Source organism: Cebidichthys violaceus, unplaced genomic scaffold (genome assembly GCF_023349555.1).
Source record: "Cebidichthys violaceus isolate CVI_PGR_0920_01 unplaced genomic scaffold, fCebVio1.0.p SCAF_13, whole genome shotgun sequence".
Classification (NCBI taxonomy): domain Eukaryota; kingdom Metazoa; phylum Chordata; class Actinopteri; order Perciformes; family Stichaeidae; genus Cebidichthys; species Cebidichthys violaceus.
In genome coordinates this window covers 15,650,118-15,676,871 of record NW_027176296.1, presented here as the reverse complement: position 1 = coordinate 15,676,871, position 26,754 = coordinate 15,650,118, and the positions used below count along the sequence as shown (strand labels likewise).

The 26,754-nt window shown below is 46.2% G+C and overlaps 2 protein-coding genes across 4 annotated transcripts in view; both read left to right on the top strand.

Moving 5' to 3' along the window:
• evi5b (ecotropic viral integration site 5b) overlaps positions 1-20,186 on the top strand; it is a 28,235-nt gene extending 8,049 nt beyond the window's left edge. For 2 of the 3 annotated variants that reach the window (XM_068707926.1, XM_068707927.1), the window contains exons 3-20: positions 2,923-3,112; positions 5,472-5,696; positions 5,871-5,945; positions 6,075-6,200; positions 6,499-6,642; positions 7,074-7,163; positions 7,460-7,557; positions 7,856-7,916; positions 8,013-8,066; positions 9,102-9,134; positions 9,528-9,677; positions 10,607-10,738; positions 10,857-10,997; positions 11,450-11,608; positions 11,965-12,111; positions 12,527-12,622; positions 16,269-16,364; positions 18,281-20,186. In XM_068707926.1, coding sequence (XP_068564027.1) covers positions 2,923-3,112; positions 5,472-5,696; positions 5,871-5,945; positions 6,075-6,200; positions 6,499-6,642; positions 7,074-7,163; positions 7,460-7,557; positions 7,856-7,916; positions 8,013-8,066; positions 9,102-9,134; positions 9,528-9,677; positions 10,607-10,738; positions 10,857-10,997; positions 11,450-11,608; positions 11,965-12,111; positions 12,527-12,622; positions 16,269-16,364; positions 18,281-18,592 — 2,329 coding nt within the window. In that variant the 3' untranslated portion in view covers positions 18,593-20,186. Of the gene's footprint in view, positions 1-1,449; positions 1,625-2,922; positions 3,113-5,471; positions 5,697-5,870; positions 5,946-6,074; positions 6,201-6,498; positions 6,643-7,073; positions 7,164-7,459; positions 7,558-7,855; positions 7,917-8,012; positions 8,067-9,101; positions 9,135-9,527; positions 9,678-10,606; positions 10,739-10,856; positions 10,998-11,449; positions 11,609-11,964; positions 12,112-12,526; positions 12,623-16,268; positions 16,365-18,280 lie in introns of those variants that run through there. The other variant, XM_068707929.1, reaches the window with a different exon arrangement.
• Positions 20,187-20,335: 149 nt separating this feature from the next.
• On the top strand, positions 20,336-26,649 carry gfi1ab (growth factor independent 1A transcription repressor b). The gene is made up of 7 exons (XM_068707930.1): positions 20,336-20,621; positions 22,690-23,119; positions 23,756-23,941; positions 24,411-24,787; positions 25,067-25,204; positions 25,366-25,531; positions 25,736-26,649. Exons 2-7 carry the CDS (start codon positions 23,008-23,010, stop codon positions 25,912-25,914), a joined length of 1,158 nt encoding a protein of 385 aa, XP_068564031.1. The 5' UTR covers positions 20,336-20,621; positions 22,690-23,007; the 3' UTR covers positions 25,915-26,649.
• The last annotated feature ends 105 nt before the right edge of the window (positions 26,650-26,754 follow it).

Here is a 26,754-nt window from a genome sequence, read left to right as displayed (position 1 = left end):
GAGAGATGGTTGACTCATTTGGCTCTCTCTTCCTGTGGTTTAACAGTACCTGGGTCAAGATATCCAAAGGTTAGGATGTGGCTGGTAGACTGCACTACCTGCAGGTTATAGAGAGGGAGTGAAAGAGAAATAGACACATCCTCTAATAGAGAGCAGGGTAGACAGGAACCTCTCATTGATTCTAAAGGTGGCAATTTGCAATGCGTTGTGATTTTAATTGTGATTGTACATTTGAATTGTTGGTATTCTGGACCTTTGTATGCAGTGGAGTGGAGAGGATTCATATTTGGAGGGATATCCCATAGAATTCTAGAAGCGGTCTTGCTGCTTCCTTTCTTCTCACTCAGCATTTCTAACTCGGTGTGATGTCGAGCCACATGTGCTGGTTTTTACTCACAACGATATGAGGTCACAAACTTTTGTTCCAGGCCCCTGTTACAAGAAGAGGGTTTACCGTGTTGTCTGAAGCGTGCTAATTAAAAACAAGAACAGGCTCCGATTCGAGCTGACTCCTGGTTTTCCTCCTATTAAGTTGACAGATAAGTCCGTAAACCTGCCTCTGAGAACAAGAGCAGAGGCTCCTTCGCATGAAATTGTTAATATCTCGACATCATAGCATGCTCCGTTGTAGAGCTGCTAATTTATAGCAGATGTCGTGGAGCGCTGTACTGTGTCCTCCTACAAACAGAAGGGTCCATCTGCCACACATTGAACCTGTACCAGTCTTTTGTAAGCTGAGATGTATTCTCCGGGCCGCCCCCATGACGCGCTCATTGTTCACATCGGATCCCAGTGCTGCTGAAGGCGTGACGCAACGCCACCTCTACTGCCAGCTTTTGTGAATTCTTCCTCCGCAGCGACTCTCACCCATGGCTAGCGACACTCCGTGGCAGCATGGAGAACCAAAGCGCTCCGGTTTCAGAGTTCGGGACGGTGTCACGGTTAACTCCGGCGAAGGAGGCCGGCGACGCTTTCTGTTGAATGCAGATGTCGGTGACTCATCGGTACACCCACGACGGCCCCAGAATGCCGAGTGCTTTTCCCCCTCGTAACGGGAGATCAAAACTAACCACTTTCACCGTTTCATTTTCTCCCCGATTTCCCCCCATGAAGCTCTGAGCAGAGTCCCGTCTGGTAAACACAAGTCGAGGTGTCGAGGGGCTCATTGTTCATCCGCCCTTTGACCCCTGCCTCCACCCCGACACACAGCGGGGGGGCTTTAACAAGACACACATTGCTCTGCTGCCACGCTTTGCTTCCGATTGATCATGCGGCCTTTTCTTTTGAAACGCCGCCGTAGCAACGTGCTGATACTTACCAAACATGCAGATCTTATAATCTTGTGTGTGTGTGAGTGTTGACAGACGAGTGAGACAACAGGAGGGAGGACTTTGGTGTTCATATGTATGCTACAGATCCTGCGCTTGCTTACCGGGTGTTTTTGTGTGTTTGGTGAAGGCCTTTGTACCCTGCAGAGCAGATAAAAGGCACAAGCGTTGGTTCGGTAGCGACACACGGACGAGGAAGTCCCGCGCTGACCGCTCCAATCTGTAAATCAGACAAGCTGCTGCTCCAAAATTCCTAGAAACCAGAGACATGAAGAGAACACCATGAGTTTGGCTTGGTAAGGTTAAAAGTATTTTCAGCTCGTTATCCTGCCGTAATGAACTGCAAATTGAAGTCATGATATTGCAACAGTCACATGCTTCTAGAAGAATGTGAAACTAATGGTTTGGTATTCGGCCTACGAGCTAAAAATATTGTTCAAACTTTCTTTTTTAAAACCCTGCAAGTGTTGCTCGACTACGAGCGATTCGCTGCGGTGTTCTGCTATTCTGTATTTGCAAAGCTTCAGACGTGTGTTTGACTACTGGTGAATTATTTGCAGAGGCGCAGGTATGTTCAGGTTCCCGTGTAACGCAGCCCGTCCCCGCAGCGTGACGGACTCGAACGAAACGGCCACATTCCGGAGCTCCGTTGCAGGCCGCTCTCTCTCTCCGGCGGTCCACTGCGCTCCCTCCTCACACGACCCACATTGGGCTGTAACCCTAGACCTTTTGGAAGCACCCTCGGTGACGTCACAGGCTCCAGTGTAGAGGCCCAGGCTTCTTCTTTCTTTTTCTTTTTTTTTTTCCGAGATCAGGTGTCTGAGCCTTTTGTGCGTCCGTCACGAGCTCCTCTGTGCAGCGCAGCTCGTCAGTCCCAGCTTCTCTTTCTCCGCACACTGATCCTTGATCGGGTCACTCTGTCAGTAACTGCAGCGACCGACTGATAAGACTGACACGGGGGAGGGGGGGGGGGGGGGGGGCTAGATTAACCCGCTGAGCAACGCGCTGCTTGAGCTCCTCGTCGTCCCCCACAATGCACTTCAAACGCTATCCATGATTGAAATGATCTTTTATAAGACACTTAAAGCAGTTGCAGGTAGCAACACGTGTTTACTATCCCTTTTTGTGCCGTCATTCAATGTGTGTTTGTTGTTTTTAATGCTGGTATTAACGTGCTAGTTCTTGTGACATTATGAATAAGAGGATTTATGGAGCCTACATTCATTTAGAATGTATGAAATGGTCCTTTATGATCATATTGTGACTGCTGGCGGCTGTTGATGGTTTGGTCTGTTTGCTGCACAATAATACAGCGACGTATTAACTCACTCAGTACCTTGCAGTTGTAAGAGACTAAAACGAGTCGGGTGGTTACCGTATTGGGAGCCTTTATGTGTTACTCAAGCAAAAGACAAAATAGTTTTTATTTCTTTCAATTCTTAACTACGTATTCTTGCATAGGGTCCGACGTTTCGCTTGAGATTATGTGTTTTGATAAATGATTAAAACAAGCGTTTGTTGTTGGTGGACGTCACGATTTTAAAAAGCAGCATCCTGTCCGTGCGCGGCGTTTAACGGTCACCTTCCCCCGCAGGCTGCTGGAGACCGACAGCAAGTCGCTGCGCTCCATGAACGGCTCCAGGCGAAACAGTGCCTCCTCCCTGGTGTCCAGCTCCTCTGCCTCCTCCAACCTGTCCCACCTCGAGGAGGACTCGTGGATCCTGTGGGGGCGAATCGTCAACGAGTGGGAGGATGTGCGCAAGAAGAAGGAGAAGCAGCTGAAGGTGAGAGAGCGGCGCTCGGGGCTACCTGTGCACACATCTGACCCGTCAGCTGAAAACAAGGTTCAGACTGTCAGAGAGCTATAATTTCAAAAATGTATTTTAGAGATAATTCTTTTCTTTTTTTTTTGGTTGAGAATTGTCCATTTGAGAAGGATAAATGCATTCCAGGTCCCAAATAAAGAGACAGGGGCTCCAATTATATTCTGGATGCAAATTAGGCTCGATGCTCAGTGCTCTGTAAGAACATGGGGGAGCATATGTTGATCCTCCATTATAATATCTTCTTTTAAGATTACAACGGTAACATATTTCTGTCGGACAATATCCCCTAAGAGAGAATGCTCCCACTGCAGAGTCATTTTACATTACACCACTACTCACTCCATATTGTAAGAATATTGGGAAACATATTTTCCAGATTAAGTCCAGAACCGCGAGTAGCTCATCTTGATGGCGCACGCATCAACCTACGTTTTAGCACTTTAACATGCAAACATAGGTTTACATGTTAATCTCGGGCTGCATGATATAGTTTTTCCAAGATTAAAAGTCAATAAATTAATAAGTCTGTAGTGGCAGCCCTAATGGAAATGGCTTTAAACTGTAGAAGAGGGCTCCGGACTACACGGTCGCTCTCGTGAGACGCGTTTCACAGCCATTGCTATCAGCCTCTGAACGCCACAATGGCCCATATCTGTGTTGAGTGTTTACTCCGTCCAGAAATAATTCCCAAGGCTATCTTTGTTCTAGGTGACACTGCAGTGTTGTACTTGAACTCGTTATTTTAGTTCTTGACATTTGAGGCTAATATTAGGTCGCTTGTTTCTAACGGTTACTCTCCGAGGTCTTGTGACAATCACATGCCCAGTCGCTTGCCAGTTTAGGTTCAAACTGCACATGCAGGACAGTGGAACAATAGAAAACCCTGTTCAGTCCTTTTTGTTGGATAACAGATGCACATCATGGCAGTGACTCGGCACTTGTAGTTTTCTCATGTACAGCTGTGAGCAGGTCCTTAAGGCCACGTCAAACTATTCCTGGATGAGTCTTGCTCTCCCACAGGGAGCGTGCTTCTAGTCCATTCACTGCTCCGCTTTGAATTACACCCCAGCAGCCCAACAGTCGTGGTGACACTTAACACTGCCTCATCATCGCCCATGATTATGCCTTTTCTCACAGTCGGTCGACACTAAAGTCCATTTTCTGTCATCCGTTCACAGAGTTGCTGTTGCACAAACCCGTTGATGAAACCACACGTATGCAAATAGGATGGAACAGCCTCTGCATGGGCAGGGTTTCTGTTATTCTTGCCACGCTCTGTGTGCGTAAATGGGGAAGTGTTGCGCAGAGCCTGTGAACATGCATGGGTGTTATTATGTAATTTAACAGAAGTAGTAATGACCAGATGGCTGCATCTAGGCTGGGAGGTTAATCATAACTGCTGAGGCCTCCACAAAATAAGCATGTTTTCTTCCCCCATGGCTTACGGAGAAAGACAGATTCTGTTGCGCAAAGCACTTTTCTGCACTTGTCAGCAAAAAAAAAACCCTGATGTCTTCACGTTTTCAACACCCACGACAGCCGAAGAGAAATACATTTCATTCGGTAAATGAAATGGCTAAACGCGACGTTTGTGGCGTGACCGCCGGCACATCTACACCGAATAAGTTCTGGAAAACATTGAAGTCATTGATGAGGTTGTCGCCTGTCACGGAGCATCGATTAGAATGCACAAAGAGGACGGTTAACGCGGTGGAGCGCCTCAGAAAGCAGCTTTCGTTCAGACGCAGCGAAGACATGAGACGGTGCATTGTTCCAGCACAAAGCTGGGCTTGTCTCTGTCTGAGAGGGATCCCCCTGCTGAAAGCCTGTGTGGGTGGACCTCTGCTCCAGATGCACCCTGGACCGACCAGATGCACACACACACACACACACACACACACACACATACACACACACAAGCAGGAAAGACCAGTGTTCCCTGTCAGCACAGGAAATTGCTTAATCAAATAGTATCAGCAGTAATGCATGGAAACAAATCGCTCTACAAAGTGCCTCACTGACAAAATTATATTTGTCAGTGGAAATGGTATTGTTATGAGATGCACACTGTGCTGAAATGGGATGATAAGCACTAGAGCACAAAGCCTGCCCGAGGCTGTGACCTGTTGGACGAAAAGTGTCTTTTTCTCCACATGAAGCCGAGGCGTTTCCTTACTCTCTTACGCTGATGTCCACATTCACAATATGAACAAAGACGACCCCCAAACGCTCCTTTTTTTAAACTCCTCATAAATGTCTTTTTAAATTACGGCTGGATTACTGTCAATTATCTCGCCTCCTTTTTTTTTCCCCACAGGATCTTGTCAGAAGAGGGATTCCTCACCACTTTCGGGCAATAGTGTGGCAGTTGCTGTGCAACGCCCAGAACATGCCCGTCAAGGATCAGTACTCCGAGCTCCTGAAGATGACGTCGCCCTGCGAGAAGCTGATCCGCAGAGACATCGCGCGCACTTATCCCGAACACGAATTCTTCAAGGAGAAGGACAGCTTGGGCCAGGAAGTGCTCTTCAACGTCATGAAGGCAGGTCACCATTTGTGTTTGCAGATAAACAGATAAAGTATGTGTGTGTGTGTGTACTGGTATCAAAAAGAACAGGAAGTCACGTTAAGGAAAAGAACTGAGTACGGTAAATGCATAATGAAGTGTGTGCAGATATATCATTGAGACTCATCCAAAGCTAATCTGTTACCTCAGGCATATTCTCTGGTTGACCGTGAGGTCGGCTATTGTCAAGGGAGTGCATTCATTGTAGGACTGCTGCTCATGCAGGTAATGCTCCGATCTTCACCACAAACACAAACACACTGATTCACCAGCAAACTGATTTTTTTTTGTGAATAACAGAACGATTTGAGGTTTGACTTCATCCTGTTATTTTCAATATTTGTTTCTTTCTAGATGCCAGAAGAGGAGGCTTTCTGCGTGTTCGTGAAGTTGATGCAGGATTACAGATTACGAGAGCTCTTCAAACCCAGCATGGCTGAGCTGGGACTCTGCATGTACCAGTTTGAGTACATGATCCAGGTGAGCTAACATTTCTAACCGACACTCAAGGGTTCTGTCTCTCCTGAAATCTATGTGGAGTGCTTTAGAACTTTAGACACTAAGTGAGTTGTACCAGGCTCAATTTGCGAAATGCGATTTTTGAAAAGCAATTCCTAAGATAAGGAAATCTACCGCGGCGGTGGCGGTTGACCTAAAATCTTTACCATGGCCAACATTCACCCTGAATTTGACACGCTGCAGGTGCTGATCTCATTCCCTGGTACAGTGTTAATAGTGTGAATCCGTTTTTTTTTTGTTTGTTTTTTTGCCCTCGCAGGAACAACTCCCGGAGCTGCACATGCATTTCCAGGCTCAGAGCTTTCACACGTCCATGTATGCCTCCTCCTGGTTCCTCACCATCTTCCTCACCTCCTTCCCTCTGCCCGTCGCCACAAGGATCTTTGACATCTTCATGTGTGAGGTCAGATTAACGGAACGGCGGCGCAACCCACCAGCGTTGAATTATATCATGTGACTGCTTACATGTATTATTATTCTTTCAGGAATTAGTATGCAGATTTGAAATCTAAAAAAAAAAGGAACTTGCACTAAAGGAAGTGTTTCCACTTTAGAAAGATGAACGTTTCTTCCATTGCTACATTTCTAGATTACATGAAGGTAACCGTCATGGAAAAGTTATCCGTTAGCACCACCTGTTGGACAAAACTGAAACTCTGCATTCCACATTTTATAGTGGCTGTGAGTTGTTTCATCCCTTCAGACCTGTTGTAACACATCTTAAAATCCTCAATCCACTTTAAAAGAGGTTTCACACTGAACATTGTTTGGTTTTTTTTTTTTTCTTTCAAACGACGACTCCTCAGTGATTACTGGTGATTTCTCTCTCTTCAGGGTCTGGAGATAGTTTTCCGCGTGGGACTGGCCATCCTTCAGATGAACCAGACCGAACTCATCCAGCTCGACATGGAGGGAATGTTACAGGTGCGTCAGTCAGCCCTGACCTCCACACAACTCGTCATTTAACCAGCTCAGATTTCTGGTCTAAGCACCGCCGCCACGCCCAGATAATCGATGCATGCGTGTCTCCCGACCCGTGCCTGATGCGCTTTGATGTCTGACCAAGACGGCACGCTGCATAGTTATTTGAAAGTAGCTGGTTTTTACGTGTGTGTGTGTGTGTGTGTGTGTGTGTGTGTGTGTGTGTGTGTGTGTGTGTGTGTGTGTGTGTGTGTGTGTGTGTGTGTGACACTTATCCTGTTTTCGTTATTGTGCTCAAGCACTTCCAGAGGGTCATCCCACACCAGCTGGACAGCGGACCGGATAAGGTCATCCTGGCCGCTTATCAAGTTAAATACAACGCCAAGAAGATGAAGAAGTAAGTTCCTCAACACCTACCAACCTCTCCTTCTGCTTATGCATTTCATTATATACAAGACGCGGCATGTGCTGTAAACATAAGGCACTCCCAGATACCTATAAACGCATTTATCTTGTCGTTAATGTGGCGTGGAAAACGGATGTTCTCATTTCTTGCAGACGTTTTATGATATTTGTCCCTTTTTTTAATTTTTATTGCTGCTATTCATTTTTTTCCAGTGCCCCAGCCCACGCTAGACAGATTTTATTGCGTCTTCATTTCGCTAACGTTCTTGTATTCACTGACATGTTTCCAGGTTAGAGAAAGAATACACTACAATCAAAACTAAAGAGATGGAGGAGCAGGTGGAGATAAAGGTGCGTGGAGGGTTAACAGAAATGCTCTAAAGGCTCCACTCTGTCTTATTTTTTTTGTTTCATGTGATTTTTTTTTTTGAATGTCTTGTTTTGCAGAGGTTGCGGACAGAGAACCGGCTCCTGAAGCAGAGGATCGACACACTAGAGAAAGTGAGTGCGGCGGTGTCTGTCACAGGTGCTCCGTCACCAGAATAACCAGTTAGACAATGTCCATCAGCATCACATTAACCCCATCCAGCTGCGTCTGCTCGTACGCCACATGCATCTCTTCTCAATGAAGGAGCCTTGTCTTTCACTAACCGGGCTCCGTTAGTTGAAAGTCCACTTACACGACAAACCGCCGCTGGTTTGGCCCGTACAGCGTGGTACTGGTTTTCTGATCGCAGATGAATCAGAAGTTGTCTCGGTGTCTCCGTGACTTGTCTGCGTCCGTGTGGCTCCGATAACAGACACTAACCGAGGCCGTTCGAGAGCGGGAAAGTGGCCGTGGCTTGATGCTGACCCAAGTAGACGCAAAGCGCTGCATGCCCAAGTTGCACCTGTCTCTTTTTGTGAATGAGCGCTACCCCGCTGCCAGGTGAAGGCACCATGCATGAGGTCTGCCATGGATAGCGAGGGGCGACGCCGTGTTTTGCCTGCAGGGGAGGAACACTGTGGTCTAAATGAGTCTGTTGCTTCCAACCAGCTCGGGGGCTGCAGCTCTCTTGTCACGTAACTCCCAGGGCCCCCCCTTTTTTTTTTTTTTTTTTAACTCTTCACTAACTGAACTGTTCAAAAGTTTCGATGGACCACTTCAAAGTTCATAGCTTCTGTTCAGTTAAACAACACACAGCTCCTTAACACTGTTGCTCTTCTGTTGCGCCACCAGACTTCACTCTCTTACTACCGGAGCTGTCCTCTGCTTCTTCCTGTCTGAAACCTGTCACTGTTTTCTGCACCACCTCCAGCTCATTTGCACCTCTTTTTTTTTGTTCCACCACACCTGCATGCAATGTTCCTTTTCTACCCCCTCCCCCCCGAATGTAAACACGGTTCTACAGTCTGTAAACAGATATGTCTGGATGGGAAATGAACATTGCATTTCTTCTCTTAAACAATCAATTGTTCTTTTGTTGTTGTGTGCTTTAAAACTGTCCTCTGGATTGTCTCCCTCTGCTGTCTCTTGCTGATATTTCTGTTTTGTAGGAAAGTGCTTCCTTGGCAGATAGATTGATCCAGGTATATTCCTCATTTTCTCTTTTCTCTATTACTCATGTTCCTTCTCTCTCTTTAGCAGTGCATGCTCATGATTAGTACAGTGAAGGACATCTAATGAACTCTAATGATTCTCTGAGTTAAGAACTAAACCAGATTGTGATAACGTTGTTAAACAAGTGCATGAAATAGCACATTGTGGCATGTCAGAAAAAAAGGCGAGACGATCACAAACTACGCTGCAGAAAGCGAAGGAATTGGAATGTAAATCGCACGTTGCTAGAATTGAGCATGTCCTTTAGAAAATCCAATCCCTCGTCTTCCATCCTTTCCGCCCCCTCTCGTTTTTTTTTTTGTTTTTTTTTGTTCACTTCTTGTCGTGCTCACGCCCCTCCTCCTCCGGTTGGTTATGTTAAGGGACAAGTGACTCGGGCTCAGGAGGCAGAGGAGCTGTACCTGGTCAAGCGGGAGCTGGCCACAGTCAAACAGCAGAGCGAGGAGGCCGGTGCTCAGCTGGAGCAGGCCAAGACAACCACCAGGCAGCTCCAGCAGCATCAGCCGCATGCGGTAAGGAGGGCCGCCTGTGAGTCCCCAGCTGGGCAGGTCGCGCCGGCTCGGGGTCCCGCCCGGTCCGTGACGGGCGCTTTGAGCCTGGGGCGTTTCCCCAGATCAGGTTGTGTTGCGCCGAAAGCTCGGGCCGACCGTTTCCAGATGTGTTGTGCTAAACACCCGGGCCTGTCAAAATGACAAAGCAGTGGCAGAGCAGGGCTTCTCTCACTACTTTGCACATCGGCTTTGGGTAATGATCTGTTTTGGCATGCATGAATTCAAATTGGGACACGGAGTACTACACAGTTCAGCCACCTTACTGTCCAACAGGCGTCCTCAGAAATGCAGTCATGAATATGGAAGCGGTTGTCTCCCGGGCCGGTAGATTTCACACACGTCCTCTCGTTGCGTATCCATCCACCTGAAACGCTCTTTAATTATTGATGGTTGCTTTCCAGATGATAATGTGCAAGCGTTGCAATGTTTTACATAATTTTGCTATGTCGCTCCTCAATGAGCACTCATGAAATATTGATGTGAAAGTGAAAGGCAAAATGGTTGGTGTCCGCTGCAATTAGGGTTCAGTTCTCAGCAGTGGAGAGGCGTTGAGGTGTATTTTCTCCCAGACGAATATAGCAGAGAATTAACTAGATAATAAAGTCTATTTTTCTGTGGGAATTAAATTCTTGATTAAATGTGGATCACGATCTATGATTTAAACCACTAAAAGACGGTAAATGATCCTATACAATTACCGCTCAGCCCTAGAATCTAAATAATATCAGCTGAACATATCTAACAGACTGGACTTGTTCTGGGACCCTGGTTGACATTACTGGATGTTGAATATTTCGTTCTTCATTAAACGCCAGCATCGAGGGCACCCTGGCATCGACGTGTGTAGCTCTGCCTTGCTGTCCGCGCTCACGCACATGTCCTTGTTCTAGAAGGGCGCCCCTCGGTACTCCGAGGAGGCCGTCCTGCAGCTGGAGAGAGAGCTGGTGCAGGCCCGTCTGAAGGAGGCGGAGTCTCAGTGCGCTCTCAAGGAGATGCAAGACAAGATCCTGGATATTGAAAAGGTGTGTTGCTCCACTACGAGATGTGCTGCCTAATATTCGCAAACACACAATGCTATGGCCGTGTCCCTGTGCACCTACTGCTGCAGTTTTACATGTTATTGTCACACCCCGTGTTTAGAGGAACACGTCGCTGCCGGATGACACCAACGTGGCGCGTCTTCAAGAGGAGCTGATTGGGGTGAAGCTGAGAGAGGCGGAGGCTCTGACCGGCCTGAAAGAGCTGAGGCAGCAGGTCAGAGGCCTGGAGGAGCACTGGCAGGTGAGCGCCAACATGTCGATGTCATGTCAATGCATTACTTCTGTCGTAAGGGGAAAATAGCCGCACACACTCGAAGCGTGGATGAAAAAAAAGAATGTAACGACAGGACAGTCCTCTCCAGGGTATTTGAGGGACAGACGGTTCAACTGTCATTAAGATAAGGACGCCGATGGGCTCAGTCATGGAGAGGAGTGTCCTTCATCAATGTACGCATTGTGGGAGGAGCATATACCTACCTGACTGCTTAGGTATGTAAAAACCACATAAGAGAAACAGTTCTTCAGTCATCAAGAAGGTCTACGTATCAAAATCAGAAAGGTTCGGTGTCCAGAATGCAGCCTCGTGACTTTTTTTGAAGTGCAGAATGTCCATGTCAGTGAAGGGGGGGGGAAAGGAAAGCGTATCAATAAGTAATGGAACTGTGACGCACCGTAACGCCTCCCTCTCCTCAGCGCCACTTGGCACGCACCGCCGGTCGCTGGAAGGACAGCCCCAGGAAGAACACCTTGAGCGAGCTGCAGGACGAGCTGATGAGCGTGAGGCTGCGCGAGGCCGAGGCCCAGGCTGAGCTGCGGGAGACACGGCAGAGGATGCTGGAGATGGAGACGCAGGTCAGATGTCAGACCAGCATGTTCAGATGCTTAGCTTTGCTGGCCTTATAAGGCATACTGTTAAATGGAGAGTTTAGTAAGTACGGTGGAGATACAGTTTCTCTATTTAACAGTAAATAAGCTTTAAAAAAAAGTGAATTCTCGACCTGTATTGTCACACAGTATCCTTCAGAGGGCAGCAGTCATCTGTTCCAAACTACTCACAAACTAAAGTGTGCAGGCGTCTTCCGATTTTGTATCTCAGATATTTTTTGGATGGAATTGATCGTTTATCAAAGTACAAATATTGTTCTTTTTTTTCTTTTTTTTCTCTCTCTCTTTTTTTTTTTTTTTTTTAACAACCTGTGCTCACACAGAATCAGATTCACAGTAACCAGCTGCGACGGGCGGAGCAGGAGTGCCGCTGTCTCCAGGAGTGTGTGCAAACACTGACGGGGCAAAATAAAGACCTGCATGGGCAACTGCAAGAGATCAAGAGGAGACGAGCTGAGATTGAGTGCAAGGTGCTGATCCGCAACACTCCTCTCTCGGTGCACAGGGGAGAAACCACTGCTGTGGCATAATCTAAATCAATTCAAAGTTTGTTTTATTGTGTAAAATCGAATTATAGATGGGTATTTTTTTATGTTCACCATCTGCTTTTCTCTTGAGCTTGATTTTGACATAATGTATCTTTTAGTGCTCGAGGTGTCTTGTTATATAATCGGTATTTTGATAGTTTCTGACAGTATTTCATTCTGAAGAAGTCTGTAGATGCTGCTAGATTCCTGTTAAACTGCTCTCTTGCTCAGGAACTTCCACCTGCATGATTCACGCATGCAAAAATAGAAACTACTCCAATGTTGTACGATACGTGTTTTTATACCTTTTTTTTCAGCTTTGGCAGAACCGTCTTTAGCTTCTTTTGTTTCTCTGCAGAGTAAGGAAGAGGTGATGGCGGTGAGGTTGCGGGAAGCGGACAACATTGCTGCGATGGCTGAACTCCAGCAACAGATCTCAGAGCTTGAGATTCAGGTAAAGTCCCGGTACACTCTGTCTGTAACGTCAGCCTTCGCAAAACCACATTTAACACATTTAAACTTCCCTCGAACAGAGAGAAACTTCCAGGAGTAATGGTGAACGAGTTCTTCTTTTCATAGACGGGAGGAAGAGGTTCGGTTGTTTCTGAGTTTGAATCTGATAGCAGTTGAAGTGTTGCTTGCTTACGTTTCCAAGGAAACACCGGTTTCAATCAAATCTGATCAACCCACACAGTCCCGATGACGCAGATTAATTCTAACTTTGACTGTTGCTTATTCAGGCGTGGATATGTAGAGTGGTGCAGACATTAGACATGCAGACCAGGAGATGACAGGACAGAGAGTTCAGTGCAGAATAGGGTTTTTTTTTTTGTCTTTTAACAAATTTAAACTTTAATAAAAACACACCTCAAACTGAAATTTGGAGATGAAATGAAAAAAAAAATGTTTTCCCCTTTTAGATCTATGCAAATCTATGCAAAAATAATCTGGATGATAAACGATGTAATATTTGATGATTGTCTAGAGCTGCTCTACAAAAAAATGGGATTATATTATTGTAGTTTTTCAGTTCAGACCCTGACTTTTAATGAAGTTGGGCAGATTGACACATAGACATACATCCTCGTAAGAACCCGTCTCCACAAGCAAGAGTGGGAAGAAAAAAAAAATAAACGCAGTATTATTTATCCCCAAACAAATGTAACGCGACACACAACAAGGGTGACTAAAACAAATACAGGCCCGTTCTTCCACTGCCGACACTCAGCAGTTCTGATTGATAACCGGTAAAGTTCTCTGAAAAGATCCAATTCTGCGTCCGTTTGAGGCTTGTTCTGTGGGCTCGGCGCGGCACGCTTTCCAAATGAGTGCCGCTGTGCAGCAGCAGGCGGATGATGAGCGTCTGTGTTTTTGTTTTTGCAAAAAGCAAAATAGCGCGCTGACGATTCTCAGTGAGCGGTTCGGGGAAACTTTTTGCTTTCGCTGGGAGGCTCCGTGGAAGAAAGAAAATAAACAGTTAATAGTACAAGACAAAGAAATACAATAATAATATATCATTATTGCTAGAATTTATAAATGCAGTATGAATAGTATTCATTGCTCACACTGATTTATTTCATTTGGAACACTTGTCGCCCTATTTGGCACGTATGCAAAGTGAATTAACATTCAATAAACGGTTGATAAGAAGATACAAGTTTGTAACAATGTTGTTAACATCTATAACTGCCATTGTGGACACCTGTAAGTGGAGGCTGGTGCATAAGGACGATGAATGACAGTATAGTAAAACACAGCTGGATTAATATATAGAGTGTGTGTGTGTGTGGGGGGGGGGGTTTGTTGGAAACATTTGAGAGTGGGTTTTGTAAAGCACCGTGTTCTAAATGTATTCCTGACTTTACCGCGTTTCAGAGAGTCTAACCTGAAGACTATTTATAAGTGTGACACCTACAAAAAGCCCTCCCCCTCTTCTTCCCCTTCACAGGCACACACACACACACACACACACACACACACAATCACACAATCACACAGTGTGGTCTGAGGTTTTGTTACTAAGTGATGGTGCATCAACACGCAACACCAAAGTTACCACTACCGCCCTCGTGCTTTTTTTTTTTTTTACAATCTGCGTAATGAGCTCTCAGTAACGAGCAGAAGCATTACATTTAATTCACAGTATTTCCCCCCTTTTTTTTTTTTTTTTTTTTTTTTTTTTTAAATTGAGTGATATTGTCTCGAACGGCGATGCAACACTACCTTAATGTGTCTGAGCTGAAATCACTGTGTCACCGTTGGCTTCTTGGTCTGTGGTTTGGTTACTTGCTCTATTAGTTGTGGGTGAAAACTGGTTCAATTACAAGAAAAGAAAAAAGAAATCAGTTTCTTGCCTTCCTCGTCAGAGGTGGAGTGACGCACGTTCGGCGGTGAATATCTGCGGCGCGCGCGTTCCGATGCGAGAGGTCACCTTATGATCACATGAGTGTGCCTTTGTCGTTTAATCAGCAGATAATCCTGCGGAGATTTAATCGACAGATGCAAATGAATGACAACCACTGAGTAATGGCCGAGAACGTTCAATGAAACTAAAGACGTCTGGAGGTTTTTCGTGTAGGACTCCGTCACCGTCATGGCCTCTTGCTGAAGGCCACCGCTCCAGAGTCTCTGGGCTGATAGGAAGTGGTTTCTCGTCTCAAAGCGGAGGCTCTACCAAACGTGACATGCGTGGTCTATTTTGAGGTTTCTATGGCATGCTCATAGATTTGTACTAAATGTTTCAGACGGTAAAGGACGTCCTCGTCTTTTAAAGAGATCGTAAAGCTGATTTGTGATTTTTTTTTTTTTGTTATTATTTTTTTTTTTGGGGGCCGTACAAAATGCATTGAATTCATGTTAAATATGCTAAAAGACAAAAAGTCAAACTAATGACACATCTGTGCTACAGTTTAAAATTCATTGAGCCGCAGCTAATTGATCCGTTGAAAGTTTAATCATAGTCATAGTCGGACTTGAGTCGTACATTTTCACACATCCCTCTCAGACGTCTGTGCGGATTAACAAAATAGGTGTTCGGTTGTTGCCACAGCAACGGAGATGCACAGAAAGTGTAACTATGAATGTGGCGACTGAAACGTGGGGATTTCTTTTATGAGCCACGATTGAGAGTTTGTGATGATTTGCCAGATGATCGGAACCATCTTGCCTAACTTTTGTAAGAAAAAAAAAATGATGAGTTGATTTTTTTTTTGTCCCCCACAGAAAGCTCATTTCCCCTTCCTTCTATTCCTCCGTCTGTTAGAACTTTAACACGGTTGAACGGACTGAGGGTGCGGGAACGTGAGGGAGACATTTTTTTTTTTTTTTGTGAGACGTTTGGCGTCCCCGGCCACAGCCTGACACCTGTTGATCCACGCAGCTGAACACCAGGAAGTCTTAACGGCCTGCGCCTTATTGGTGCGACGACTAAACCTCAAAAACAGTAGGTTCTTGGAATAATCTCGCTTGTTTAGACTTCTTGTGAGGAGGAAGAAAAAAAAAAAAGCCTATTGGGACCCACCATATCTCTCCCCCCCCCCCCCCCCACATGTGTATTTTTGGGGTGTTGGCCAGCCAGAGAAGACTCAGTCTCACCTCTCTACCTCGACACCCCGCCCCTGCTGGGGACCCGTAGCTTCCCTTTCTGTTTTTGGCCTCGCCGTTGCCCGGGCTGCAGGCTGTGGTTTGAACTGGTCTCACTGTAAAAACTAGTTCACGGGTGTGATTGAGGTTTGAAACGGCGTACGTGTTTGTCTCCAATGCCTGCAGATGTCTTCAGTGAGGAAGGTAAACATCACGTGGGCTGTTTAACTGCTAACGCTAGCAACCTGCCTCATCCCCAGGGCCCCAGGAGGAAATCCAGCACATATGACCCCCCCCCCCCCCCTTCTTCGACATCTGTCACTTTGTGAGGCGGCTTTTTTTAAATAGTGTGGCTCTGGTACCTGTCGCCGTTTGTCCTGCCTGTACAGTAATTCACAACATTTGAACCCTGGGTGTTTTTACTCTGCGGATGCTAAAGTGTGTCTTCGCCTCGCTCAGTGTTTCAGGAACGCCTCGTGTGTCTCTCATTTTTAAACGTCTGTGTCTTCTACTAACAGAAAGAAGAAGGAAAGGTCCAAGGCCAGCTGAACCACACCGACTCGAGCCAGTACATCCACGACCTCAAAGACCAGATAGCAGAGCTCAAACACGAGGTGAGACTCTCAGCGGGTCCATTAGTAATCACGCTACCTTTTTTTTTTATTTTTCCTGGTAGAGATTCAGATTTTGCCGTTTCTATTTCTTTGATCGAGCGTTCAAGAAGATTTCACAACATCGCCTCAGATATGGGTTTTTTTTTTTTCCTTTGATGCTCGATTAGTAGAAGTGTTAACTACACCCAGAGACTTCCTGTGCAGCGTTGACAGCGCACACCTCGTGCAGAGCCAAGACGTATAACCAAGTACGTTTAGAGTAAAGAAAATACAAGAGCAGGTTCACCTGTATTCTCTGTTTAGTCCTTACCGACTGATGCATACTATGCAAGAAGGTCCAATGTCACGGGTTGAGAATCTGATGACTAGTTTCATATTCACATATTCATTATTTAGATGTTTTCATTTATTTTTTTTTAAACGCACATAGAGCTCGATCAAAACAAAGCGAGAACAAACAACTTGCCCGACGCAGTCGCTGCTTAAACCCGGAGTTGCATTAGTTTCTCCTCTCTCCGGTTTATATCAAGTCAGTGCCGTCACAGTCACTTCCCCTCTCATTTGGTTTTGCCTTGTGGTCATTTTGGTTTCGGAGCGGCCTGCTATGAATCATGCCATCTTGAGCGTCTGCTGCAAAGCAAACCCGAAAGTAGCGAGTGGTGGCTCCGGTCCCACCATCCCCCCTCCGTCACAATTTGAGTTCAAGCCTGCATCATATTGCTGGAAAGTTTGACTGCAGCCAGTCAGATGTTGATTAGATCACAATCGCCTTTTTTTTTCTTTCTTTTTTTTTGCTTGGCAACAACAGGAAGGCAGACAGACGCATTTAGATGGCCGCAGGTAAACGTGGGCTTGTTGTTTGCGTTGTTGTGCTCTGAACCGGCCTCTGAATGCGTCTCTTCCTACATGTCTGGCTGCTGCGTGGCAGACCAACCCAGGTGAGTTGGTGTGGATGTGTCACGTTCATTCCACTGGTCATCGTGTCGCTTCCACCGTGGCCCCGGTAGGGTCGGGGGGGGGTGGGGTGGGGGGGGGAGGATCCTGGATGCTGACAGTGAGCTGCTCTTAGTTGGCGGTAGGTAGGTAATGTGCATCGGTCAAACCAGCCAGTAAGTTCTCATCGTCTTGGTCTTTTCACTTGTAAGAACCCCAAACATCCTGTTTGAAAAGACTAACCGCGTACGTCTATCTAGTGCAGCCCAGAATAATCTGCCCCCTCTTGTAGCTGATGGGGGGGGGGCGGGCATCCACCACAGCTGCAGTTCAACAGCTATGTGTGTTTTTTACCATCCGCCACAAAGGGCGGCTCGCTCTGCCTCGGTGCAACAGAACGAGGTTGAAGTTAACCGTGCCGCGTGAAGATGAGATTCACGCCTCGCCAGTAGAGGAAAAGACTTGCAGGATGAGAACTAACTTGTTGGTTTGACACATGCGCTTTGTTAGCTTCCGCCCCTGAACCACTAGCAGAGAGCAGCCACTACTCTGAAGCGTTCAGTGGGACACGTTCAGCACCGTCTCCCACAAAGGCCCGAGGTGGAGCTGGCCCCTCACCCATCGAACAATCGCAGAAGCATTTCCTGTTCGTACAGAGCGACGAATGATGTTTATTTCTAGCTGCGAGATCTGTACACTAGGTAAATTGGTTTGTAGTATTGGGACACGACTCGTATCTCTTATGAATTACATTGCTGCTTTGTGGTGGAGCTGGTGCATGCCTGTCCGATTTGTGAAAGTCATCTCCCTCCGTTTGTGCCATTTGACGCCGTTTGAATATGTGCCAAAGAGTTGACCCATTGTGTTTGTACATATATGTCACCTGTCATATCAGTCCGTCCTTGTTTCCTCCCTCAGAAGTTACACGTCGATGTCTTCGGTCTCTGCGTCGCTCCTAATACTCACCGTGTTCGCTCTCACAGGTCTGCTGCTTGAAAGGACAGAGGGGTCTGGCCAATCAGCCCACTTTTGACGGGATCCACATCGTCAGCCACTACGTGGGGCATGACGGCTCTTACCAGTCTTCAGATGAAGATGGAGTCAAGGGCCCGAGCCTCCTGGACGCCCAGCAGAGCGGCAGGGGCCGGATCAGACTGCGCCCCAACCTCGGGGACACCAGCAGTGAGGAGGAGGAGGAGGACGAGGAGGACGAGGAGGAGGAGGAAGACGAGGACGAGGAGTCCCTGAGGCTCTCTGTACCTCCGAGCGGCAGCCACAAGTCCACCACCGTGTGACGAGCGCCGCGAAGGCTGAGGAAGAGGAGGCGTTTCCAGCAGCCATTTCAGAGGAGAAGGCTGGAAAGGAAATGCATCATCATTTCATATCATGAGAATCACAATTATGGATTTAGTTTTGTTTTGGTTACCTCCCCTTTTTTTGTTCAGACTTTAATAATGTGGAGCGCATCAAACTGTGGAGGGGTTAACCCCCCCCCCCTCCTGTAGGTACAACACAGAGCAAGAGACTGTGCAATACATCCACACACTTCAGTCAGCGTGTTTTTATACTTTTAAAAGCATTTTATAAATGAACAGCAAACACGTATTGACGCCGTTACTACTAAGTGTCCGTCATGCAGAGGCAGAATTGTAAAAGCGCTGTGTGTGTGTGTGTGTCTTTGTGTGTGTGTGTGTGTATATATATACACACACATCTATCGTCTTGGTCAGCAGCTATTATCAAAGCCGCTTGTGCTTAAGGTTCGTGTTGACGTTTTGGCCTTAGCACACGCTGCATGCCTTTCACTAGGCTAGTGTCTCACCAGGTCAATGTGACATCTGCATACTTGTAGATATGTAAATCTGTATTATGTTTTTTTTTTTTTTTTTTTTCAATTCCTTTTGAACTTGAAATGATGTATCTATTGCATATCTGATGTTTAGAATATATAGTCAAATGCAGAGAAAAAAAAGGGACGTATGAGTTGGTTCAATGTGGTAACACAAAGGGCAAGTTACTGTTCAGAGAAGAGGAAACAAAGAAGCTGTTTTTCAGAGCGGTTCATTGTCGGGGCAGAAAAAGGGGGGGGGGGGTGTTTATGCACCAACTTCTCTGAAAGCGTCCTCGCTTTGTTTTCAAAAATGAGCGGTGAGTCGATTGAGCTGGTGAGTCAAACATGAGTAACGTCTGTCAGGGTTTGTGTGTGTGTGTGTGTGTGTGTGTGTGTGTGTGTGTGTGTGTCACAAAAATTTGCACGGGGATGGATGGCGGTCCTATAGGGGAGATGAAGCTGAGATCACACAACGCAGTACACACACACACACACACACACACACACACACACACACACACACACACACACACTTTGTAACACAAACACTTTGTAACACAAACTGGGGAAGAATCGGGAGCCGTGTCTAGTGTTACCAAAGTAAGCACTATCTTCTGCACCGTGCTCTCGTCCACAGGCCGGTTCCACTCCATTTCATGCAGCGAGGACACCCCCCCCCCCCCCCCGGAGGTGTGTGTGAGACACTTTTGAATTCCTCTGAATGTCTGTATCGAACACTAACTCCTAAAGGCACCGGCCTTGTCGGAAAAAGATCCAGACTGTTGAGAATGTCCCCTTTTTGATGAACGAGTGTTTGACGGGAGAGGAACACATTATGGCACTTTTTGAGTCTGCAGTGCAGTCGGGACACGCATGGCAACACTATGGAGCAGTTGGCACACTCTGGAGACTAAATGAGATTGTGTGTGTGTCTGTTTGTCTGTCTGTACGTGTGTGTGTGTGTGTGTGTGTGTGTGTGTGTGTGTGTGTGTGTGTGTGTGTGTGTGTGTGTGTGTGTGAGTGAGTGTGATGAGTTCACAATAAAAACGTTTAATAAACTCCTTGACTGATTGTATTTCTTTAAGCAGACCTGTAGCCTGCTTCCTCAGGCAGACTGCAGTGTGTTCAGATGACTGTGAGCTGGGGGGGGGGGGGGGGGGGGGGTTGTTTCAACGCTTGTCTTCCTCTGTGAAGATGCTTTGCTTAGATTGACTGCTTTCAGGAAGTGATTTCTCGCGGTTTCCAGAGCTGAGCCTCAACTACCAATCATTTCATGCAGAAAACCACATTTTAAAAAGAGCATTTCTGTTTCTCAGGCCTTGGTAAACACTCACCAGATCTGTGTTATTACCAAATGCTGCTGCTGCTGTGAATGAGTTCTCCACAAAGTCTATAGTTGTGATGGTCAAAGTACTGTGATATCAGACAGACGTGTCATCTCAGCGGAGTGGGCGGATTCAAAGTCCTGGACCCAGACAGCAAAGTAGCCTACTGTGAGTACTTTTTATATTTCATATTTCGCAGTGATTGATGACGCTTGTGAACATTTCATGGCACAGTGATGGTGTATTCACACTTCAACAGTCCGGTGGTAAAACATCTTAGGCTCAACACATTTTTGGATCCTGCTGCCAAACAGACACGCCCCTGGTTCTTCAGATCATGATTTGAAATGGTATAAACTTAACGAACTTAATGAACGAAGTTTAAATAGATATCACTCATTACAGTATATGTGTCATTTGGTGTTTTCACATGTTTTTAAGGTTGCGTTTCAATAGAAAGGAGAAAAGAAATTATGCAGAAACTATAAGAAATTTGAATTATTAAATGTATTTTTTTTTTAAATCGGACAAACTCTGGCTGCAGAACAGGTAATAAAAACCTTTAAAATGTAATAATTAGCCTATTATTACTGTTATTTATTTTGCAAAGTACGTTCATCAGTATTTAGTTATTATTAGTAATATTGTTGTTAATATTATTATGGCGCTGGCTCGTGTCTTCCACACGTCGTGGCAGGATGCCACAGTTGGTAGCGGCATTATGAAAGTCCTCTCTGTCGGCCTATCGGCTCGCTCCGGGCTGCAGCGTCGGCCTGCTTCTACTTTTATCGGGGGCTTTTCGGGCTTCATATCTTCACCAGCACGGCGTCCGGATGCAACGGCCGTGTGGCGTCTAATCCAGCCTTGACATGTGGCGCTTTGATTTCCTGCCCGCAGTGTTGCTGATAGGACGCGAAGTGTTCTGATAGAGAGCGTGCACATCCAGCGCGATCTGCAGCTGTTCCAGAGCGAGTGAGTCAGATAATGAGTCCAGGCTGAAAACCGGTCTGGGTCTCCAGTATGGTTCGTTGTTGTACAACTTCACAGATGTGGAAGAGTGATTTGAGCTGATTTACATGTGGATGTAGAATATTAAATTAATTCAAACAATGCATCTGTGATCTAAATAAAAAAAATACATGATCTAAATTTTGACACCAATAAAAAAAAATCAAAAATAAGCGCAAAAATAAAAGAAGGATATCAGTAACATAACTCCAATTAAATATTAATGATTGCATTCATTCTGATGGTTCTTTGCCTCGCGATTATCTAACTCCACCTCACTGCATCTCTATAATAGTCTTGGGATTTACTTGTTGCAGCTGCAGTGGATGAAAGGCACCAGGACGCACGAGTATTGTCCGGTGCGTAATGACGCCTGACCTGCGCTACAATCCGCTGTCCTGGCCGAACAGAAAACAAATTGTCTGTTTTCGAGCGTCTTCCTTTTCAGCATTAAGTACAGAGTAACGTGAAACTGTCACCGCGGGCGATGGCGACGGCGAGTGTCTGTCACATAATTACGGCCTGAGGCGCAACCGACCACCAGACCGGGACGAAGCTCCACCAAACCGTGTCCTGCGTGGACTTGTGGAGCCTGATATTTAAACACAACTTACTGCGTTTTATGTGAGAATATATCATACATTATTGACAACTCTTGTATATGTTACTTGTGTTTCATGGGGGGGGGGGACGACACACACACCACTAAACGCACTCCTGACAAACCAGCCTATAATGGCGACATTATGTATTTCTAAGTGATTATGATCTGCATTAAGCATGAGAGAACTGTTGATTCAGAATTTCCCCCCTGCCCTATTATTTTTTTTTTTTTACCATGCAGGCATCCTGGGGTGCGCCTCCACGTCCCCCCCCCCCCCCCCCCCCCCGTCGCAGCGAGCGAGGCGCTGATAAGTCCTGTGTCGTTTTCTCCTGATTGCCACGAGCTCCTCTGGAGACACGAGCTGCAGTCTGATCCGAAGGGGACAGATGTAAACGTCACTTATTGTCTAAATAACATAAACTGCTCATAATTCCACACGGGTGTGTTTTTCTTGAAATCCTCGTCATGTTGCTCTCGGGTGAACTTCTGAAATGAGTGTGTGTTTTTTTGCGTTGAGGTGAAAGGACGTCGCCTCCGCTGCAGACGGCTTTCCTAATACCTGTAAAAAAAATAAAAAAAACACGTGCTGACTAAAACACTACAGGCGTCATTTTCTCTTTCCAGTGCGCTGAGCGGAGGAGTCTCTCTGCGGTGACACCTGTCCGCGCAACACCTGGCAGACGGGGCGGACGGTGTGCGCATGCTCCGTCGTCAGGTTGACGTCTGTTAAAGCACTTGGACCCGCACCTCTCCGCCAGTGGAGATCGGGTCTTTGCAGGGTTCAGAGCGAGCAGCAGCAGCAGCAGCAGCAGCAGCAGCAGCAGCAGCAGCAGCAGCAGCAGCAGCAGCAGCAGCAGCAGCAGCAGCGTCCACCCCGCGAGGTCTCCTCTCTACACACAGCTGGACTATTTCTCAGTGCTTCGTCCGCTCTCAGATCAAGAGATGCCTCGCTCCTTCATGGTGAAGAGTAAGAAGGCGCACAGTTACCACCAGCCCCGCAGTTTGGAGGATGACTACAACAGGCTGGACACGATACTGGCGCACATTTGCTCAGGTGTGTGCGAAATGATTCCGTTTTGAAATATAGTCTTCACTGTTTTTTTCTAAAATTGTGTCGTTAGATGTTACAATTTAGCACCATTTCATTTTAAAAGCTGAAATAGATTTGCATGGTAACAATTGCAAATGTGTTGAGAATTATTATTGTAAAGGCGTATTAAATGATGACACACTGAGGGAATGCATGCATTGGGAAAATCCCCGATTTCACAAGTTAAAGGACAAAACAAATAATTAGTTTACTGAAATAAGAATTCAATTATTTTCTAAAAAATGCTGAAACAAAAATCAAAGCGGAATTTCTGATGTTTACATGCTGGTAATCTCAGATTTCACATAAAACAGTGATGCGTCTCTTAATTTGCTCACTATTGTTTAACAAGTGATGCGGTAATATTGGCTTTATCATTTTGTAATTTTGCATACCGAATAATCCGGTTTTAACTTTAAAATTATGTCTATTTAATTTTAGTGCCATACAGTGACCTCATATAATGCATCATAGTTTTCAAACCAACAGTAACCAAAGATCGCAGGAGAGTACAGCTGTGCAGTGACTTTAAAAACATCAGATGTCCCTCACGTCCTTGTCGTTACGATGCTGACTGTCCTCCTCCGTGTGTCCCCTCAGAAGCAGACAAGCTCCAAGAGGACTCCGACGGGTCGGTGGACGGGTACGGCCTCTCTCCGGACTCCCACCTGGCCGACGCTGCGGATTTCTCCCCGAAGTCGCCGCTGAGCTGCGCCCACAGTCTGTGCGGTCGCTCCCCGGACTACGAGGACTTCTGGAGGCCTCCGTCCCCCTCTGCGTCCCCAGGTAAACACCGCCGCCACACAGACACGTGCACGTTCTCATTTTTCAGCACTTCATAATTGAATATTGTTTGGTGAATTAAGACGATCACAGATAAGTGTCCTTACAGAAGTATATGGGGCCTTGGCGGTAGACGACTCTATATAGAGTTTACATGTTTTATAGGATTTCTATAAGAAGCTGTCACATTTTAAATGATCATTCTAGAGCTAATAAATCTACTTTTACGCTAATTTGGGTTTTGTTTGTTTATTTCTAATTGTGTTTAGGCCTAAATCACTTTATTATCGTGCATACTCCCCCCTTTTACATCTGATATTAGGGTTTCCCCCAAAGGCATCATCATCTGGGAATTCTCTGAAAGAACATTGCATGACTTCTTCTGTCCCATCGGGCCCTTTGGGCTCCCGGAAACGCCCCGCTTTAACCCAGTTTCATTAAATTTTCATCTGGCCTCTGTCCCCCTCTCCAGTGGACTCTGAGAAATCCCTCTCCCCTCTGGTGGATGAGACGCAGCCCTTCGCCATTCCCTTCCGGCCGTACGCCTGGAGCAGCTACCCGGCGCCGGGGTTGAGGCCCCTGGTGCAGCAGAGCCTCCACCCAGGCATGGAGGCGGAACGGGGCCCGGCGGCGTTGGCCTTCTACGGGGACAGGAGCGCCCACTCGGCCCTGTACGCAGACCGGACCCTGGGCGAGGAGACGTACGGTGACTACAGGAGGCACGCCGCTGCTCTGCTGTTCCCCGAGGGAGGCCTGCACGGGAAAGCCCACAACGCGAAGGCGCAGTCTGACCTGCTGCGCTCCAGTCTGATCCTCAATGGCGCTTATAAGTGCATCAAGTGCAGTAAGGTGAGGATGGATCTTCTGCTTTGTGGGGATACATAACTGGATGGGTTACGCAGCTTATGAACGGCCGGTGGTGGTCATCTAAATTTTTTTTTTTTTTTTTTTAAATAGCAAAAAATGGTGCTGCCTTAAAAATCAAGTGATCTTTAGAAGCACGTGGCTGACCTCTGACCTCCATGACGCGATTATTTTAAAGAGATTTCACACCTGGGACTGTTTACCGACCTCAAAATATATTTATGTTTTCACCTGAACTTAATTGTTATTTTTTTTTTCCACCAGGTGTTTTCCACTCCGCACGGTTTGGAGGTCCACGTGCGCAGATCGCACAGTGGCACCAGGCCGTTTGCGTGCGAAATCTGCGGCAAAACCTTCGGACACGGAGTCAGCCTGGAGCAACACAAAGCCGTGCACTCTCAGGTAACTTAACAACACGCGCGCGCGCACACGCACACACACACTTTAAACCGCTTCCTGGAGTTCGCGCCTTCTCTGCGTGTTGATGTCAGCCTGCCTTTCGGTCAGGATGGGCGTGCTGACTCGAAGTCATGACTAACCCCCGCTTCTGCGTCACGTTTCAGGAAAGGAGTTTCGACTGCAAGATATGCGGTAAAAGTTTTAAGAGGTCGTCCACTCTGTCGACGCACCTGCTCATCCACTCCGACACTAGGCCGTACCCCTGCCAGTTCTGCGGGAAGAGGTTCCACCAGAAGTCCGACATGAAGAAACACACGTTCATCCACACAGGCAAGTGGAGAAAAGGCAGACCTCAATGCAACACATTAACAGTGTCGTTTTTGAAGTGTGGTTTCGAGTGTTACTTAAAGAATCTGTGCGTAATTTGCGCGTAAAAGTCCCAAATCAGCCCGATGTCCACGATATATTGTATCTTATGTTCATTAACAATAAAATAAATAACCCATTTATGTGTTTCCTAATTGTGTTGTCCAGGTGAGAAGCCGCACAAATGCCAGGTGTGCGGGAAAGCGTTCAGCCAGAGCTCCAACCTCATCACGCACAGCAGGAAGCACACCGGATACAAGCCGTTCGGCTGCGACCTCTGCGGCAAAGGTTTCCAGAGAAAAGTGGATCTGAGGAGACACAAAGAGACGCAGCACGGGCTGAAGTGAAGCGACCCGTGCACACATGACGTCATGTAATCTGACTTCAGTATTTGACTCATTCTATTCTTGAGAGGAGCGAGGACATCTGACAAAGACATTGTTTTTTCCAACCGCTCAGTTTGAGGACATTTCTTGGATCAAGACTCATTTGGTCCACTTTGTAAAAAAAAAAAAAAAAAAAAGACTGCGCTGGAAATATATATATGTATATTTATATATATATAATTATCTCGTCCGATATTTATTTATTTTAATAAAGAAAACTCACGAATAAGACTTGTTCGGACGGACATTTTGCAGACACTAAATATTCTAGCATCCTACTGCTGGATGTGATAAAGGCCCAGAGATAAGCTGTGAATTGTGCAGAAGCGTAATCAAATGAATGCATCGTGTTTGTATCTGTTGACCGATATGAATCAGCGTCAGTGACCTTCGGACCCAAAATAGTTGTCCCCGCAATTCAATAACCGGATCGACGACAGAGATGGAAATCTGCGCTTCTTCAAAGAACCGAGGCGTTTCGTTTTCAGCGTGGAGACATGCTGGCAAAACAGACGGTGTGATTTAATAAACGGGAGGGTTACTCACCAAATTTTCCAGTTGGCACATTTTATTGTCAGAATCAACTTTGTTGTCGTGACGAATGAATATTTCCTCTCTGGAAAGACGAGAAGAAAAGAAGTATTTGTTTTTTGTTATTACAATTTTAAATGCAATAAAATCTGAAAGTGAAATGATTCAAAATGACTTTTTCTCCAAATAAAGGATTTATTTAAATCTTCACAGACTGAATATAGTCATTTAAACTATTATTATAGCACTTTAAATTATATAACTTGTCTA